Raw genomic sequence first — 19729 nt, 5'->3', positions numbered from 1 at the left:
AGCACTTCTCTCATTCTAGGGATCAGACTCGAGTCTTTACGCTTGTAAGCAAGCTGCTTCCTGTCTGCACCATCCTTCCAGACCGATGGCTACTTCACACAGTATTATGACTGTTACTATTCAAAAGGCTAGCTCCTTTTTTCTCCCTTTCATTTTCACATAGCCAGTAGGGTGGAAGTGCTAACCTCGGCATCTTCCACATGCCTTTCATCACTGGTGAAAGACTGTGTTCTTTCACAGCCCAAGTCTGGACCTTACCTTTTCAGAGGTTATTTGGAGTTTTTGAGGTGTCTTAGCACATTTGTTCCCCTTCGGATGACTCTTTTCAAGACTGCCCAGTAACTCCGTGTGTATGTCTGTAGGGCTCCAGACATGTTTCCCAAGCCGCTCTCCGCTGTTCTCCTTTTCGGCAGTCCTTTGAGTAGCATCTCTATTCTCTTGAGCACATTGAAAAAACACTTGGGAGAGAATGGACTCACTCGCCCTAGGTCTTGAAGCAAATTAACGCTCGTTGCAGAAAGCAGGACCCTGATTTCAGAAGGCAGTGACCATGAATACAAGCTGTTATTTAAAATGAACCAAGCGTGGATGGAATCACGCCTGAATAGCTCTGAGAGGATCTCCTCTCCGTCCCAAAGACTCCCGCTGTCTGCCGGGGCATCGGTCCTAGCAGAGCAGCATCACAGTTTACGCACATGCTTGCTGCCCATTGCATGCTCCCCTTTCCTTTTCTGTGAACCTGAGGATTACCTTTGCTGTCTGGAGACCTCCTGCAGGTTCTTGTCACCAGCTGACACTTCACCAGGTCCTGCTGCAAAGCTACAAGCTTTTACGTTACTGTCTCTGCAACCCACCTTCATGTCAGTTTTCATGGCTGTGGCAAAATGCATGAGAAAACAGAAAGGAAAAAGGAGTGATTTTTTTTTGTTTTGTTTTTCTTCTTGACTCATCATTTCAGGGGTTCAGTCTGTGGTTCGCAGACTCCTTTGCTGTGGGCTTACGATGAGGTAAACCATGGCAAGAAGCACACGGGATGTGAACGGAGGAGGTACACCACCGAGCGTGTCTCACGTGGCCTCTGCCTGTGTCCTCCTTTCCCCCCTCCCTCCCTCTTTCTTCTTCTCCTTTCCTTCCTGCTCTTCACACCTCCTGGCTGCCTTCACATCACTACACCAGTAGCTTAATCTACCAAGGATGTTCGAGTCCTCATTATCCACAAAAGCTCATCAGCGGGCAGCCGAGCCTTTAATCCATGAGCCTTGGGGGACAACTCCAATTCAAACCTGTGATGGCCTGCTACGGGGTGCAGGGCAGACTGGGGAGATCTGGGACTTTGCTGGAATTCCAGCCCTCCATGATGGCAAGTCCTTCAGTCTTTAGCTCCCTCAGCTCCCTTTTCCTGAAAAGGGGTCTCTCTGTTCCTTCCCAGCTAAAGTCAATTTATAGCTGTATAATTTATGAAGCATCTTCTTAAAGTCGCTTTTGTTCTTTTCCAACACCTTCGCCTATCCACAGATATCACAAGCACGCTAGTATCATTTAGATATGACCTGTGCTAAACACATCCTCTATGTCTCTCATTTAACTTTCATTAGCCCAATAAAAGAGGATTATATTTCTTGTTCAACAAGGAAACGGAAATGGGTTAACTTGTCCAAGGCTATGAGGCAGGGCTGAGACTCAAATCTAGACAGCTTTCCTTTACAGTTCACACTCAGAACCTCTTAGTTCTTAGGCTCCCAGTTCTCACTCAGCAGGCCTGATGTGGGGTCCAGACGTCTTCAATTTTAGAAAATGCCCTGGGTGAGTCTGAGGCTTAGCTGTTGCTCTTGAGCAGTGACTGTGCGCACCATCCATGTGGGTATTGGGTAAGTCACAATTTCCTCTGTAGATTTCCTACCCTAGATAATTCTTCCCTTCAAGGACAGAGGTGTCTCATCTTTGTGCCTCAGCACGGAACATGGGCTACTCCTGTCATTTTTTTTCCTTCCTATTATTTTAGAGAAAGACGAAATGGCTTACATAGCTAGAGAGTATCTGGGGGTCTGTTGTCCCTTTGCGTGAGTTTTGTCTCTTGAGACCTTTGTCTCTGGTACTTCAGTGGTATGAGGGGAAGCTCAAGACCAAAACAGCTTCTTAATCTGTCTGTACCGCCCTTGTCCCCTTAGGATGGGAGTTTACAGTGTCCAACGTGTAAAACCATTTATGGCGTCAAGACAGGCACCCAGCCTCCAGGGAAGATGGAGTACCATCTCATCCCCCACTCCTTGCCTGGCCATCCAGACTGCAAGACCATCCGGATCATCTACAGTATCCCCCCTGGCATTCAGGTGAGCCCGCCCCCCACCCCCGATGATTCCCCTCATGATTTCAACTTTGAGTGTGGGTAAAATGTTGCACTAGGAAAAGCCTCCTTCCCATCCTTGTCCCCATCCTGTGTCTCACTCCCCTCGTGTCCCCCACTACCATTGTTCTTATTTCTCTGTGTCTGTCCCACATTCTTTGTACATACTCAGTGGAGGCTGCATCCTCCCCTCCCATTTTTACACAAAGAGCCACATTTAGGCACATTGTTTCCACACTCTGCATTTTTCAGCTAACAATATGGAGCTTAGATATTTTTTTCCTCTGTTAATAGAGATTGTCCCAATTCTTTCTTACGTCTGCATGCATAGTTTAATTCAGCATCTCTATTAGCTGTCTGATCATATCACTTGTAATCTTTTGCTACAGCAGATAACGTTAGCACTAGTAACCTGGCACACACGTGACCATGTCTGTAGAATAATTCCCTGGAAGTAGAATTTCTTGGCCAAACAGTTGTTTGCGTTTTAAAAAATTTGATGGTTACACTTGGCTTTGTCTTTGGTGGAATTTCTTTCCCCTCTGGGTTTCGGAAGACAGTCAGCCAAATGTGAATAATAATTCCATGAGTAAAGGCAGTGTAGCCTTTCCCTCACACATTAGAGCCTTTTCTAGGTGTTCTAGGGTGCACACCAGATTCATCCCTTGGCAAACATTGGTTAGTTCACTCTCTTTCACTCCTGCCTATGTCTTCCTGCTTGTCTTTTGTCTGACAAATGTTTGCATGTGGGTTATGCCCGGGTATGTGTTAGGCACTAGTGAAGCAGTGTTTAAATTGCTTCAGTCTTTGATCCCTGAAGTCCCCATTGTTATGTAGCCAGGAATATGATAAAATAAACAAGTAAATAGACAAAGTACTTGCATATAATGGCAAGTTATGAGGAAATAAAGCAGAAAAGTGTGATAGTTCATAAAACGTAAGTCTTCTTCCTGGGGGCGCTTGGTAAGCAGGCAGAGCCAGACAGATAGCTCTCATGGCTTAACCTGGAGAGCAGAGACGGGCATGCCCCACTGATGAAAGTTATACAGACAAAGGGACGCACAGGGCTTCACAGTCTTATGACCCTGGGTTCCACGTCCTGGCTGTCTTCAAGGTGCCTGCTTCCTCCTAGCTTTATTATTTTTCCCCCTTCATCCGTACTGCTGGGATTTTGCTAGGCAGAGGGCCAATGGGTAGGACGGAGAGTCCATCTGTGCACATCTCAGGGCCCACTACCTAGGTGCTCAGGACCTTGCTTCCTGCGATCTGATTGGCTGAGCTGTTGAGGTGAGGAGGAGGTGCTATGTGCAGGCTGTCTGGAAGGTGGGAGGAGACTTTCTGGTGCAGGACACTCCGGTGAAGCCCTGAGAGAAATGCAGAGTACATAGTTAGCTGGAGGAGGCAACAGCTGCAGAGAAAAATTGCAGTTTAAGGACAGTAGGATGTATTCAGGGAGCTTGGGGGCTGAGACTTGCAAAAGGCACAGAGGAAGGGAACATGGTGAGGATATAGGGGACAGGTAACAGAAGGCCTCGAGTGCCAGGGCCAGGGATGGGGACTTTGCTTAGGCTGTGGAGATTAGGCCACGAAGATTGCTTTTCTGACTAAGACTATAAAACATCATGTAACTGACAATATGAGTTAGGAGGCCAGTGTGACTTAAGAACGGGAAATGAGTGGGAATAAGACCCCTGTAGCAATTCAGGCTCCTGAAGGAGGGGAGGGCCAGCGCAAGAAATAAGATGTGGTTGGCTGTTGCGGGAGAGATTTGTGGAATGATTCTGGGGCAATTGGCTGGAGCGATAGGGAAGAGTGAAAACGTGGGAGTAGGCTGGCGAGAGGGCTCACTGCCAGTCCCAGCAACTGAAAAATAATCCTAATAAACCGAGTTCAATCCCTGAGACCCACATAATGGAGGAAACAACTGAGCCCTGCAAGTTGTCTTCTGATCTCCAGACATGTACCATGATTCTCTCTCTCTCTCTCTCTCTCTCTCTCTCTCTCTCTCTCTCTCTCTCTCCATGTTTTTGGGGGTTTTGTTTTGTTTTGTTTTGTTTTAAATAAAAAGTCTAGCATGTGTCACAGTAGAACCAGACATCCAAGTGGGGGCATCCATTGAGAGGAAGGCCACATTTTTAAGCCTCCAGAGTTAAGGAACAGAGAGAGCCCTTGTCAGTGTGTACAGAGGAGGTCAATGCTGCCTTGCAGGGCCCCAGCACCTCCAGTAGCACCCTGGCTTGTGAAGAGGAAATACATCTGTAAATAGTCAGGTGCTTTGCAGACTCACTACTGTGAGTCAGTAGCAAGCTGTTCAGTGTTGTGTCCCCTGAAGCTCCAGGGACCACGTGGGCCCGGGCTTCGGTGAGGAGCTGAGACCTTCAAGCTCCACTTTCACTGCAGAGAGTGAGTCCCTGAGGGAGAAGCTCTGGGCCAGACTGAGGCAGAGTCGTGACTGCTCTACCTGGCAACAGGCCCAGAACGCACAGCCTTGCTGGGCTAGTGCCAAACGGGCTGAGCTGGACACACAGCCAGCAGCCCAGGGCATCAGAGAAGCATCTGATGGACCCTCAGTGGGGAGGCCTGGCTTAGGGAAGTGCGGCCATGGGAATGGTGTACATTTGTAGAGTCTGAATGTGAAGTTATAACTGTCAGATTCTTTTCCTCCCAGAGAACATCACTGCTAAAGCTCACAGTGACATTTGTATGTCTTTTAACATTTTTTCTATGATCAAAATATGCTATATATATGTATAGAATTCTCAAAGAATAAATATAAAATATGCTTAAAATTTTTTAATATTTTCACTTTTTTACAATTTTATACATGTGTACACTGAGTTGGAATCTTTTCAACTGTTTTTGTCCTCACTCCCCTCCCTCTCTCCTTCTGAAGCGCTTTCTCCCAACAATCCCTCTTTCTTTTTTTTCTTTTGAGCCTATGAGTTTAATTTCATTAATTCACTTATTTGCTCAGTCGATACACAGCCTGGATGCATTTATTGATCGGTGGGGAGAGCTTGTACCAACAGCTGCATAGACTTGTCAATATTATACGGCTTGCACTGACAAAAGGCTTTAAACAAGGTTCGACTCCCAAGGGGTCAGGAATGTCCAGAAATTATAGACAAGCATTTGTATGGATGGAAAGTTCTTATGTAAAGCTTCGTAACTGCTCAAAGGGACCAAGGAATGTGCTGAGGCCTGGGAGAGCTCTGTCAACACGACACAATTTGGAATCACCCAGGAAGATAATCCCAGTGAGGGACTGTATAGGTTAGGTGGTTTCATGGATGTGGTGGAGGAATTTTCTTGATTCCATTCATTGAGGTGGGAAGACCTGCCCACTGCGAGCGTCATCATTCCCTAGGAACAGATCTGTAGTGTATAAGAGTGGAGAGAGGGAGTCTGTTGGACATGTATTAAATCACTGCTCTCTGCTCTTGACTGTGGATGTAATGTTACTGTCTGCTTCAAGATCCTGCTGTTTTGACTTTCCCACGAGGATGGACTGCAACCTGGAATCATGATCCAAATAAACCCCTTCTCCTTTAAGTTTCTTTGTTGGGATATTTTGCCATAATAACAAGAAACGAGACCAAGACAGGCACCAACAGGGAGGCCCGTATCTTGGGTTTTGTTGTTGTTGTTTGTTTGTTTGTTTGTTTTCTATAACAGAACCTCTGAGATGAGTGATTTACAAAGAAAGGAGGTTACCATGGCTCATGGTTCTAGAGGTTGGGATGCCTAGCAGTTCTGTCAGGTTGCATTGGGCAAGGATCTCCTGGTACCTTGGCTCATGACAGCAAGCAGCCATGCAGTTGTGTTCAGAAGAGGGAGAAGACAGAGCTGCCTGGCTTTGTGAGCAACATGCTTCCAGAACAACGATCCAGCCCCTTGAGAGCAAGACGAGAACTCTCATAAAGCGCTCATTCTTTCCAAGAGCCATGTCGCCTCTTACGTGCCCCAGCTCCCCATGGATGCCAGATTCCAGCAGGAGTTTCAGAGGAAACAGACAATACCCAGTTCCCCAGCATCTGGGTTCTGACTCAGCTCTGCTCTGATGTCTTTCCCACTCAGTGTCCTGAGGCCACTTGTGTAATAAAGCACACTGAGATGATAGCTCCAGTGTCACCAGATTTCCTGTCCCGAACATTGCAATCTATGCTGTCGGATAAGGAAGCAAAGCCTACGAAGGCAAAGGAGAAAATCCACAAGGACCATGCAGAGAACTTTATTATTCCGAGCAGTTGGTTTAAAAGCCCAGCACACGTGCCTCGGGGAACCTGAGCTTAAGTTAGTTTTGGCAAAGCCAGTCACATTTTGCAGCCAGTTAGCTTCTGTGAGTTGTACTATTCATCATTCATAAAACATTAGAATGTTGGTACTGTGATAATAAAGTTTACTGAGCTCTTCCTGAATATGGGCGCCAAGCTCATCCCATAAAGTGAATATTCCAAATCACTCTTACCAAAGAGGGGAATTCCATACAGTCCAGCAGGGACCTAGCAGCTGCGGTCCAAACTCAGGTCCAAACTTAGACCAAATTTTTCTTTTTGTTTCTTTTTTTCTTTTTCTTTTTTTGGTTTGTCCTCTGTCTGAACTCTGTGGCTCTTGTTATTGTCCCACTGAGCCTGTACAAACTTCTCATCAGAAATGTTTTGTGAGATGCCTTTGTTTTTTTTCTGCTTTCAGGGACCAGAACACCCGAATCCCGGGAAGAGCTTCAGTGCCCGTGGCTTCCCACGCCATTGCTATCTTCCAGACAGCGAGAAAGGGAGAAAAGTAAGAGCAGATGTTCTGTAGTAGGGATAGGGCACTTCATTTTGTTTCTGCAACTCACAGACCAGAGAGAACTGGTTTCTTCTGACTGTGTATATGCAATAACAGGTCATATTTGAGTCAACCATGGGTAAGAATGGATATCATTACCATGTTGTTTTGTTTGATTTTTTTTTCAATGAAGTGTGCATGTGAGTGTCCGTTCTTGTGCGTGTGTGTACAGGTGTGTGCCTGTGCATGTGTGTGTGTGTGTGTATGCGCGTGCACATTATATGTGTATGATACCCGTGGGGTTACAAGCATTTGTGTGCCTCAGTATGCGTATGGAAGCCCCAAGGTCAGCCTCCAGGAGTCATCTCTCACGTTCTGTTTTGAGGCAGGGCCTCTTGTTTCTTGCTGCTATGTTGCCTACCCCAGGATAGCTTGCCTGAGGGGCCTCCACTTCCCACCTCCCCACAGGAGTGCTGGGATTACAGCTGTGCACTGCTGTATTTTTAACATGGGGATCTGAATTCAGGTTATCAGGCTGGCAGAGCTGGTTCTTTCACCAACTGAGCCATCTCACCAGCCTGATTAGAATGTTTTTGCAGGTGGTTGGAAGTGGAAAGGCTTTTTTCTCCCCTCCTCAGAATAATACTGGCAATAGTTTACAAGTTTTGGGATCCTTATCTAGAGCCCTGGAGTTTAAAGATGATCGTGGGGAAACACCAGTGTTAACTCCTAAAAGCTTGATAAAAACTCAGAACCAGAACACCTTTCACCTTCTTAGGATCCCAGGTTGATCTGCTCTGAACACACACCAAAGCATGAACAGAATGTTCTGGGATCTTAGTTGGTGGGAGATCATTTTATTGGTTTTCTGGATTCTTTGTGATTCAGGATCAGACCTCAAGGGCTCTCACTAGTCTAACTGGAACGATAGGGTTTGCAGAATCTTGCCTGATGTCAAGAGCGCTAAAAAAAAAAACCCACTAGTCTCAGGGAAGTGTTGGAGAAATGCAAGAGGCTTTTAATCAGCTTCCTTTCCAGAATGTAGACCCTTACTCAACAAATGTCTGTCTTTCTGTGTCCAGTGGCTATGTTGCTGTGGTGGGTCAAAGTGCAAGCATAGGTGAGCATATTTGAGCTGTTCTGACACACTACCACAGAAAGTAGAAAGGGTGACTCATAAATAGCAGGTCTTTATTTCTCACAGCTAGGAGGCCCACGATCAAGGTGCTGGCAGAGTCAGAATGTGGCAAGGATTCAGTGCCTGCTCATAGACAAAGCCTCTTCTCTGTGTGTCCTCACGAGGGAGAAAGGGCAAGAATTCTCTTCCCGGTCTCCTCTTTTGAGCGTGTTAATCTCATTCATTGACATTCATTCTCATGACCTAATAAGCCCCAGAAAGTTCAGTATTCTAATACTCACCTTGGAGGTGGTGGTGAGAAGTTCCCAAGAATTTAGGGATGTACAGGCATTCACCCCCAGACTCCCCGTGTGTCTCCCTGCTTTGGAAGCCAGGCTAAAGTGTTTACAAGAAACCTAGATGAGACCTCTTAGGGTGGTCCTAAGGGGCATCTGAGAGGATTGCAATTGATAAGAAAAACTCTAGACCACAGGAATACAGGAAGGTAGGAAAAGTTCATGGTAAACAAAATTAACAGTTTGAGGTTCTCGGAAAATAAGAAAATATTCCTACACAAGGTCATATATATCCAGCCCCCAAGCCTGGCTTATTACTGTTTTAACATTCTTATTGGAAATATTTCAGTCTAACAGAAATAGCTTCATGTCAACAACCTGTACACACAATGTTAATTGTGCTGGAATTTTCGATTCTCAGCTGGCCAGAGGTTTCAAGCAGACAAGTAGGGGCTTCCATTCCCTCCCTGTAACTCTTAATATGCCCTATATTTCTGTCCTGTTTTAATATCAACAGGAGTGGTTCTATTATGTCCTTCCAAGGAGAAAGAGGATAGTTTGTAACAAAGAACCAGTAATATCAAGAAAGATGCAGTATTGCAAGAGTCAGAATTGAGGCAGGCAACTGTTTTCCAGCAAGAAACAAATTTCTGTGTCTCACCCCAAGGTCTCCAGATAAATGTCTCCACTGGAAAGCCTGCTGTTAAGACTGCAGTCATGGTGTGGTTGGTAAAACACTTGCCTAGAATGTGGGAGACCCCGGCTTCCATCCTCAGCACTTGTCGCCAAACTCCTTACACACGCCTGAAATGCCAGCACTGGTGTTTGGGGTCACCCTTTGCTTCTCTGAGGCCAGGCTGGGATATAGGAGAAGGTCTCAGACAAGCACAAGGCTTTGCTCGCCTTGCTGAGGGCTACTCTCCTTCTAGACCTTCCTCTTTATTGAAAGGCAGACAAACCCCACGTCCCTGCTGGGTCACACTTGTAGTTCTTCCACTTACCAACGCCGGTTCAGTGAGAGGCCTTGTCTCAAAACAAAATGGCCGGCGTCCACTCCAGTAAACCACACAGCTTCACCAAGTGCCCTCCAAATGCCTACACATACAGTTGTGTGTGCCCATACACATACACATGCACACAACCCTTGTGTGGGTGATGCCATAAATAAACAAAGCTTGGAAAGACATTTGAAGTGGTTGGAAGTGATTCCGTGACAGAGCCGAGATTCGATCTATAATGCTCAGAGTCCAATTTCAAATCTTTCTCATCTGGGTTGTTTGGAGCGTCGCGATGAAAGAAGGGTTGGGGACATTGGGGAATAGCCTGACGGTTGGTGTGTGACCAATACTGAACAACTTTCTGTGGTCTCTCACCCCGGTTGCCCTAGGTTCTGAAGCTGCTTCTAGTGGCCTGGGATCGCCGTCTCATCTTTGCCATTGGAACCTCCAGTACCACCGGCGAGTCCGATACTGTCATCTGGAATGAGGTGCACCACAAGACCGAGTTTGGCTCTAATCTCACTGGCCATGGCTACCCAGATGCCAATTACCTGGATAACGTGCTGGCTGAACTGGCTGCCCAGGGTATCTCTGAAGACAGCACCGCCCAGGAAAAAGACTGAGGTGGGAGGGTACTGGGGACCACAGAGAAGGAAGTGGAGAGAGTCCAGGTTGATACCTTACCTCCTGACTCCCTCATTCCCCTTCTTTGTACTCTCCCCACCTCTCATCCCTCTCAGTCACAGAGGGAGCTAAATTAAGGTGATGTCATTCATAAACTTCATCCAATGCAAATGGGACGTGGGATGAGGGCCACCTTCTTTCTGTCCCCCTGGAGTTGTCAGTACTAGGTAGGCAAGAACCTGCACCTCTCCCCACCGCTAAGTAGGGGGTATGGTCAGCACACATAACATATGGGCAGTGTTGGGTCACTCCACTCCCTGGCCTTGTGAAGCTGAGATCCCTCACCTCAGCTGGCTTCTTGCTGCTTCCACTCTGTTTTGAGAGCAGAGTGTCTGCTTTTATTTCCCTTCACTGGCGTCAGGGAGCTCTCACTGTGCAAGACTGGGGAGAGGGGTGTGGACTGCTGCAACCTCAGAAACTGGCTGCCTGGCCGTAGAGTAAGGAAGCAGTTCATGCTAAGACGGATGGAGTCGAAGCCTCTGGGAGCTTGTTCAGCTCTCGTTATATATAGTCCCTGGCTTACCTAGGCCCTCCCGTCCTGCTCACACTGTTGACCTGTCCTGTAGGCATCTGGTTCTCTCGAGTGGATGGAAGGACTCAGGGATTCCTCTCTGGGGTGGCATCCTATGATGCTGTTCCAACCCCTCTCTGATCAAATCAGAGCCTGCATCCCTCTGAGCATCTGCACTGTCCTCAGGGAGAGGAGCCCATAGCCTTTTTCCCAACTCATCTCAAACCAGCTCAGTCTCATCAAGTCACTGTGAGTTGGAGCCCACGCCGGGCTCTTTGTCATCCATGTATGTGCATATGTTTGTGTGGGTGAATGCTCTTTACTGGGCCAAGCTGTTGGGAGAGCCTCATCATGTCTCTGAATTCTTTTTCACATGCCAAATCCCAGTGCTGTTGGGAACCCAATAGTAAAGGTATAGCCCTTGACTTTTCCCACCCTTTGCCAGCCCATCTCATGGTAAACTTGGACCCTGATAGACACAGACTGTACTTGGGAAGATGTGTTGATACACGAGCTAGATTGACTTCTCTCTTTCTTATTAATATTAGATCCAAGCCAACCTCCATCCACACTTGTTTATATGAGAGCTCACTATCCGCAGATTTGCTATTGCACCCCTTTCTCCAGCCCCCATCTAGGGCAGGCTGGCCAAATGCACGGTGGCAAAAACCTCTTCAGTTCATTCCTAACAGTCAGGAACACATTCTGGCCCTCTTTAGCCTGCATCTGGGGAGGTGTCCCAAAATCCAGTCTATCCCCAACATCTCCTCACCTATGGCTCCATTAGAATGGATTAGGTAAGTATCAGGTAAGGCAGAATGAAGAATCAAGAAGGGACAATTTCCCCTGTGGAAGTGGGTCCTTTCACCTGTGTGTCTGGGGAAAGTTCCTCTGGATACTAATTTGAATTTTTATACCATGTTTTGAGGGTTTCAAACACACACAAACACACACACAAACACACACACACAGTTCATAAGATTTGAAAGGTTTTGATGCTTGGAAAGAGAGAGAGAGAGAGAGAGAGAGAGAGAGAGAGAAATAAAACAATCTTCCACAATGGTACTTAAGTTAGAACTGGAGTCCACACTTTCATGACACCCTGCCCAGAGGTGCCTCCTGTTGGGCCACCAGCATTATTGATATCATTGTTGTGGCCAGTAGAATCACCCAAGTGTCCCCACCCCAGTCCCTTTAACTCTGCAAACGGCTAATGGAACTTCAATCACCTCCCACTAGAGGGAGCTGTGGGAGGAGAGAAGGCTCTGCCATCTTAGTCAAGCCCCTTCTATCAATGGGAGGCCATTTTGTCTCACTCAGACCAGGAGACTGCGGAGTTCACTGCCCCTTGGGGAAAACTCCTGCCACAGTAGAGAAAGAAGCTTAGGGACTAGATAGAGGCACATAGGCATGGAATTTAAAGTCACACCCATGCCTTTTATCAGGCTTCCTCATGTCAGAGATTGAGGGCTTATAATCATAATCATTTTTACCCTTTGTTCTCTTGTTACCTACCTGCCATGCCTCTTGGAAACAGGGATGAGAAGATAGACTGGGAGTCTGTGGGTAGGGAAATGAAGCCATGGGAATTGAGGAAATGAAAACAGGCTCTGAGACGTGGAAATGGCCAGCGGGGGATGTTTTCATGAAGCAGAGGCAGCATGAGGAGAAAAGGGGTAGCAAAGGCAGAAGGAAGAGGACATCTAAGGGATGGATTGTTCTAGGAGAAATACCATTTTGAGGGTTAGTCCTCATGCCTTCTAACATTTCCCCAGAGGACTTTGAAATGCCTGTGCCTCATTTCCCTCTTCTTTGAGGATGCTCAGAGGGGCCACTTCTCCCCTCGTGCTTCACTCTTTCAATTTTCTGGTCTGACAGAACCTTGGAACTCTCAACAGTGTTTCAGTCAGTCAAAGCAATGGTGATTATCTTGCTCTTTCTCTTGTGCCAACCCAAAATGTTACAGAATTGGTTCCAATGAGATTAGGCCCTGGGGACCAACTACTTTGACCCAGAGAGTTTTTCCAAGAGAAGCTCTGATGTGCTCTCCTTGGCCACACAGGGGACCCCATGCTTTTCCTTTCACCTTCTCAGCACCAGCAGCCATGTTCTCCCTCCCTGAGACTCCAGGGATGACAAATGGGATTGGAGACACACCTTGTGAGATGCTGATCCCTTGGAAAGCTATGTGCTGTACCTGTGGTTGTCTGTGCCTTTGTGTTTCCATTCCCCTTCTCCCTTTTCTAAGATTCTCTGTGATTTTACACTTGGTCAAAAGTACTTGTCCTGGTATCACAGTGCTGTGTGCATGAGAGGATTGGGAGGAGGCTGGCGTGGCTCAAGAAAGAACCCTTCCCCATTTGCTTGTTGGTGGTCACTTATATGTCAGTGGGGGTTTCCGGGAGAGGGCTGGTGGATGTCCAGGCGTCAGGTGTTGTGTTTGTAACTGCTGTGAGTTGAAGTTCCTGGTGTTGTTCTGTGGGAGGACATCGCCCCCTGGTGCTCATGAGGTGTATGTGCAGAACAATAAACTGCAAATGAACAAGCACAGACTGTTGTTCCTCCTAAGGGCCTGCTTTTGTAGAAGTGCTTTGGCACCTGTCTCAGATTAGCGGGTTACTTCCGCTATCTGTGGGTAACCTCAGTCCAGCTGGCTAGCTAAAGGGACGCTCCCCTTTTCTTTATTTTCTAAAGATTTCCACATCTCTTCTACCCACACGTTTGACCTGGCTTGACTCTGGGTTCCCCCCCAAGAGACAGACCACATAGCAAGGGGGAAACGAGTGTGTGAACTTGGGGACAAAAGGTTATCTTGAAAAACACGGACATTGACTTCTTGCATTGTGGGGGTGATGCATGTGTGTGTGATGTCTTGCATGTCAGGGGATGGAAGAGAGTCAGGGTACATATGTGTGAGGGGATGCTTGTGGGGGGGTGAGCGTGTGTGTGAAGATCCGCTGGTCTTTGTACATGCATACTGAGGCCAAAGGTTGACATCAGGCCTCTTCCACTACTCTCTGCCACCTTATCTTTCAAAACAGGTCCTCTCAATGAACCTGAAAATGATCGTTTTGGCTAGGAGAGGCTGATGAACCAATGAGCCCCAAGAGCCACTGGTCCCTTCCTGCTGCTGCTGCTGGGGTTATGGGTTCATGCCACCGTGCATGTTTTTACATGTTTGCTGGGGATATGTACTCTGATTCTCACACATAAGTAGCAAGCACTTTACTGAGCCATCTCCTCAGCCCTGAACGCTGACCACTTAGAGGTCCCTTCACTTTCAGGCAGTTTTTTTTTTCCCCAAGTAAATATTTATTATGAAGCATCCCACTAAGTATAGGAACACAAGAACAAGGAGCCAGTGTCCAGCTTCTTTGTTAACAAACTGTCTCCCTCTCTCATACCCCATAGAGTGTGGCTTTCTCAGAAACCAGCCCTGGTCTTTCGGCATCCCGCAGTCTTAGAAAGTCGGAACTCGGTAGAGCCCAGGAGCCCCACCCAGTGCTTAGCTGTGCGGCTGGGGTGTGAACTGGAAACCCCAATATTCTACCTTCATACAGATGAACACCAGATAGAACGTTGATGAGTATACTCTTTAATGCATATCTACACACATTTTTTTTTGTTAGTAGAGTTACATGTTTATGGAAGAAATGTTAAAAAAAAACTTCAACAGGAAGCTTGTGCATAAAAGGTCTGAGAGTTTTCTGCTGTGCCTTGCTTTGCAGACTCAGTGATCCTTAAAGAATTTACAGAGGGAAGCCAGTATTTTCAGAAAGCTGATTGGCTTGGATGAAACATTTTAAAAAAAAATAAAAAACAAACAAACAAACAAAAAACCAGACCCACAGAGTACACAGAGGTTAAGGAGAACATTTTAATGCTCAAGAAGCAGGTTTGGTGGAGAGGTTATGCAGCCAGCAGCCCCCGTGGCTGAGCAATTAGGAGGGCAGAGTTCAAATTCAGCTATGCACCAAGCTGTATCTTAGATAGAAACAAATGAATAATGTCCCCCTATTCCCCTTGAAGCTCTTCAGGTGGGCCTACTGTGTGCATGAGCCCTTGATTGGAAACATTAAGGAGAGAACACATCATCTTTCATAGAAGATAGCTCACTGATGGTGTGCTGTGGTGAATGGATACGTGATTGCTAAGGAATCGGCGGAGGGATTTCCATGTTGCAGAGAATTAAATCAGATATTAAAATGGAGCAAAACATCAACTATGGCAAGATGTGTCAATCATGCACCCTGACAGATCCCCCTGGAGGCCACCAGGGGACTGAAATACATGTTACGGATGGTTCTGGGTGCCTTTTCCCATTAACTCAACGACTTACGTTTTTGTGGGTTTTGTTGTTGTTTTGGTTTGGGTTTGGTTTTCATTTTAGTCACAGGAGCCCTCTTCCTAAACAGTGTAAAAAAGCAAAACCTAAAGGGCTAGAAGACGGCACTTCCTTTAGTTTTAGGGAGGAAGGAGTACTTAACTAAGGGAGGCTTGTTTTAACTTTTGCGTTTTTTTTTTTTTTTGTTTTTTTTTTTTTTTTTTTTTTTTACCCGAGGAAAAATAAAAGCTTCGTGTTGAGGGGTGTTCGTGTGGATCTATCTGCACCCACACCTGTGCTGGACAGGAAGGATAAAAGTCACCCACAGAGAGTCAGGGGTTATATTTTAAACAGAGGAGCATAACACTGTAATTTTGATCTATCCGAAATACAGCTCCATTGGGTTCCTCGCTTATTCAATGCTTCTTGGAACACTGGCCTCATCTTTAGAACCCCAGTTTTTACCCTCAATTTATTACTTGTTTCCTTACTGTTCCTTCATCCTTTACCCCACCATAGAAAATTATAAGTTCAAATATTTTCTGAGGGCTTGTTAACATTGTTCACACTGACCTAAAGTAAGTTAAGTCCCAGCTCTGGGGGAAGTTGGGAAGTGGAATTTGTGAAAGCCTCGACTTTCTTCTCACATGCTTGGGAAATGACTCAGAGAAGATGCTATAAATCAGCACTGAGTCCTTTACAGCTAAAGTGTAATGTCAATGAAGGCCTTCTGTGGCATTTCAGGGTCATGTTTGTCTCTAGGTTTGTGAATCCCAAAGAGCATCTTTAAAAACTCAATGGAAGAAATAACATACTTACAGCACAGACCTCTTCAGCTCCCAAGCTAGAAAGCCTTTTGAATTCAGACTAAATGCACAATCTCCAAATCCAGTCTCTCCACACCTCCTCTTTTCATACACACGGATTCAGGTCAAGACACCATGAGAATGGACACACACACTCCTCCATGGCTTGGTCCCAGTGCAGCTTTTTCCGGATGAGTCATTCCCCTCCCAAAACCTTGTTCAAACAGCCCCTTTAATTTCCTGGTGCAGAGGCTTAAACAAGTCCCACGGTTGTAATGCCTGCTTTCCATTGCAACTGTCCCTTTGGTACTTAGGAAGGCAGAAGCAGAGAAAACCCTGTGAAAGCTGTGCTTGAAGCTGTGGCTGGAAATGACAGAAGCCGTTTCCTTTGGAGACAGTTAAGCCGGACTTGGATCCTGTTCTCCGTCAGGGGCTGGTGCATCTTTTGCTAAACTTCCAACCAGGCTCTCTCGCTCCTCGATTGTCCGGTATTCTTTCTTCTTGTTCTTCCGAATACCATAGATGGCCAGGGCAATGGCAACCCCTAATGCAGTCATGACTCCCAAAGTGATTCCAGCAGCTTGCCCTCCTGACATGCCATGACTGTCCCCATGGATGACTGCCATGGCTCTGTGAAGCTCGGCAGGATCTCCCAGCCTCCACTGGTTGTTCTGGGGATCCTTAATCCAGGATCTGGCTGTCTCACTACTGGTCACTATGACAGTGTTGGTGGCAACCTGGCTTATGAGGGGTGGCTTGGTGTAAGGTGGGAGCCTGACAGGAAGCAGGGACCCTCCTGTAAAGATCCCAGCCTTGACACAGTAAGACACCTGGCATCCATCACTGATAACAGCCAGGTGTTGGCTGAAGCCCCCAGGACACTTTTTCAGAGATGGTGCTCCTATATCTTTGGATGTTTCAGAAGCAACCAAGGGGTTCCCCATTATACAGCTGAAGAACCCACCAAAGGGAACTGAAAACCTGTACCCCAACTCATAATCCAGAGAAACACATACCTTGAGGTTTTCAAACAGGTTCAGTGGGATGTATCCAGCTGGGCATGACTGTGCATTTGTCATAGGGTTGATGCTCTTGTCAGTGAAGACTCCCCCAAAGAGAAGTCCTGAGTTTTCAGGTACTTGGCCAGTGGCCGCACACCAATAAGCCCTAAATTCAGCTTTGGCCACTCGGAACACATCTTCACACACTGTCTTACAGAAGATCTTGAGGGTGCATTTCTTTTTACATTCCAGACGACTGTAACCCTCCTCGTGGGTCTGAGACAGCAAATGGACAGAGGTGTAGCCAGTGGGACAAGAGAAATCACCAGTGAGCAGATTCCTCTGCTCCAGGGTTTGGCAAAGGGCATCCCCTGACAGTTCAGTGCATTCCTGATAAACTCCACCAAAGGTGAAGTTGGTTACTTTCTCGTCACAGGAGCCATCGTCCATATTGGCTTGAAAATTGAAGTTGGGGGAGTCAACATTTGTGCAACCAGGGTGGGTGTTGAAAGTGTAATAGTGTTTCACAGCAGTTTCTACTGTCTTGGACAGCTTCTTCACCAAGGGGGCGGGCAAGCCAAGCAGCTTGTCAGGCTTGATGAAGAAGTGCAAAGGCAGGCCAGCACGGTCTATTGCCACCAGGTGGTTAGTGATGCCCTTCTGCCAGGTTTCTAACGTGATGCCTGGGTAGAACGGAGTCCCTCCAATGCTCTGCACCCTGGAGTTGGTTCTGTTAGCAAGATAACTCTTGGTCAAAGTGTTGTGGGAGATGTGGTCTTCCTCAAGTTTGAAGTTCACGATGTTTAAGAAGGCAATCCCAGCAGAGGCAGTCACAGTGCTCTGGCTATTCTGGTTGTCCAGGAGGTAGGAGGACCTGATGTGATCCTCCTGGACCAGGGCAGCCCCAGCATCTACACTAGTGATTACATGTGTGCCGTAGTTGAGGACCAAGAGTTCTGCCAGGTAGGTGGCCATCTTTGTCTGGTTTTTCTCTAGTTGGTCACAGATGTCCATAAGTGCCCTTATAAACCCCAAGCTGAGTTCTGAAGTTGGACTGCTTTTGACCGTGTAGATCCGGTTTCTAACCTGAACCCTAGTAGTTACAGCTTGGTCCTTTACTTGAAGTGTCTTCATCCTTTGGAACTCAGTGGAGAATTTGCCGTTGACTTTGGAGAAAAGGGAGAGCTCTGCGTTGATGGAAAATGAAGTGGTGCTCTCGTAATTCACCCAGGATTCCAGGATTTCTGAGTTCATCTCCAGGTTGCTCTCCTTCTGAGGAATAGTGAAGACATCATCGGGGATGATGTACTGTCCATCTTCTGTGGTCTTACAGTTGGTGTATTTCAGTTCCAACACCCGTCCCATGTCTACGTTTCTCAGATTATCCCAACCTCCTCCTGGTAGGACCTCCAAGACAGGTAGTTTCAAGGCATCCTTACATATTTGAAATCCAGTCTTATCCTTCTCTCCAAGAGGCTTGTCTACTTCAGCACGTGCTCTCATGGTCCAGATAAGGACCATGGCTATGAAGCTGTTCACGGTGCAGAGAGTTCCAGCCATATTCCAGCCCCAAGCATTCACCAACAAGTCTGGGGCAAAGAGAAAGAGGGGAAAGAAAGCAGATGCTGAAACAGAAATGTCTACAGTTCTCCTAAAACCACCAGTTCCTCTTTATGCTGCTCTAATCACAAAACAGAGAAATGAAATCTGGTTGGAATATTGAGAGCTTTAGGTCCTGTAAAACTTATTCTACACTGGATATGCAGACATACACTGTAGCAACCATTCCCCTGTATCCTCCACCCTGCCTTTCTTCTGTTGCTGCAGTGGTAGGTACCCAATAAAAGCATGGATTCAACACCTTACCTCTTCTCTATCAGAAGGCTGTGGTCTGGCTTTTCGTTCACTCTGACTGATTTCAAAATCTGCCTGACTGTTCTCTTGGGGAGTCAAGTTACTAGTTTCATTTTACTGGAAAGGCAGGAGTTAGCAGCAACTTTGTGCTCATTTGCATACCCCGCCCCCCATTAGGCAGGTTACTCTGTGCCAAGGACAAATCTTAGATACCTCATTGGCACACTGAAAGTCAGGGGCTGTCCTCTGAGAACCACAGGGTAAAGAATCTCAGACACATGTTTTGTGAAGTTTCATTGTTACAAACTTTTTTTTTTTTTTTTCAAACTCTTACAGTCTTGGTTTGGAGATGGAGTTTTCTGGGGCTGAACTCAACAGCGTTCCATTTGCCATATGCTGGGAAACCTTAGCCTGGATTGTCCTGAGCACACAGGGTGAGGGTGAGGGCTCCCACACTGCGCTGTTTTTCTCTTCTCAGATAGAAATATTCGAGAAGACAAAAGGCCCCGTTATAAATTTTTATTTACTCAAAGCATACAGTGACCCAGGAGCGCTTGTGCACGCTTCGCACATTTGTCTGGCCTTCCCCGTGAGTGCCATCTTAAACTAATGAGCAACTGACTGTACCTTTAACTTTTCCCTCCCATTGTTGAGTGTAGGTAATCAGCACAGACGCATAAAAAGGAAAGCTGTCTCTTATTACTCAGGTTAAAAGTATTAAAGTTCATTTCTTATATTGCCAGGAAAACATCATCTTATGAGTGTTTTTTTTTCCCCCTCTACCCCCCACCCCCTTCTTTTCGGCAGGCAGTGATACTAGCTCCTTTAGATCTGTTATTTAGGGAGGTGTGTTTTGTCCCAGTAATCAAGTGTCATGATTAAGGGAGGCTTAGATGAATTACAGGGTTGGAACAATCGAAGTGGTCTTGGTACATTTCGCTGGCAGCCTGGGACGATGTAGCCGATAACAGATCTTCATGTGACATTCTCTTAACAGCCCAGATCGTTCCGCGAGCAAGATGCA

The 19729-nt window shown here is 46.6% G+C and overlaps 2 protein-coding genes across 4 annotated transcripts in view; one reads left to right on the top strand and one right to left on the bottom strand.

The window, feature by feature from the left end:
• Positions 1-13265, top strand: part of Dtx4 (deltex E3 ubiquitin ligase 4) — a 34386-nt gene extending 21121 nt beyond the window's left edge. For all 3 annotated transcript variants that reach the window (XM_060386962.1, XM_021661235.2, XM_060386957.1), the window contains exons 7-9: positions 2169-2330; positions 7037-7126; positions 9915-13265. In XM_060386962.1, coding sequence (XP_060242945.1) covers positions 2169-2330; positions 7037-7126; positions 9915-10148 — 486 coding nt within the window. In that variant the 3' untranslated portion in view covers positions 10149-13265. The remainder of the gene's footprint in view (positions 1-2168; positions 2331-7036; positions 7127-9914) is intronic.
• Positions 13266-14299: 1034 nt separating this feature from the next.
• Mpeg1 (macrophage expressed 1) lies at positions 14300-18859 on the bottom strand. Its single transcript, XM_021661238.2, has 2 exons — positions 18718-18859; positions 14300-18440 (listed from the first exon to the last, which is right to left on the bottom strand). The coding sequence occupies exon 2, from the start codon at positions 18409-18411 to the stop codon at positions 16249-16251; it is 2163 nt and encodes a 720-aa protein (XP_021516913.1). The 5' UTR covers positions 18412-18440; positions 18718-18859; the 3' UTR covers positions 14300-16248.
• Positions 18860-19729: the final 870 nt, after the last annotated feature.

This window comes from Meriones unguiculatus, chromosome 1 (genome assembly GCF_030254825.1).
Source record: "Meriones unguiculatus strain TT.TT164.6M chromosome 1, Bangor_MerUng_6.1, whole genome shotgun sequence".
In the NCBI taxonomy this organism is placed as follows: Eukaryota; Metazoa; Chordata; class Mammalia; order Rodentia; family Muridae; genus Meriones; species Meriones unguiculatus.
This window is presented reverse-complemented; position numbering and strand designations above follow the sequence as displayed.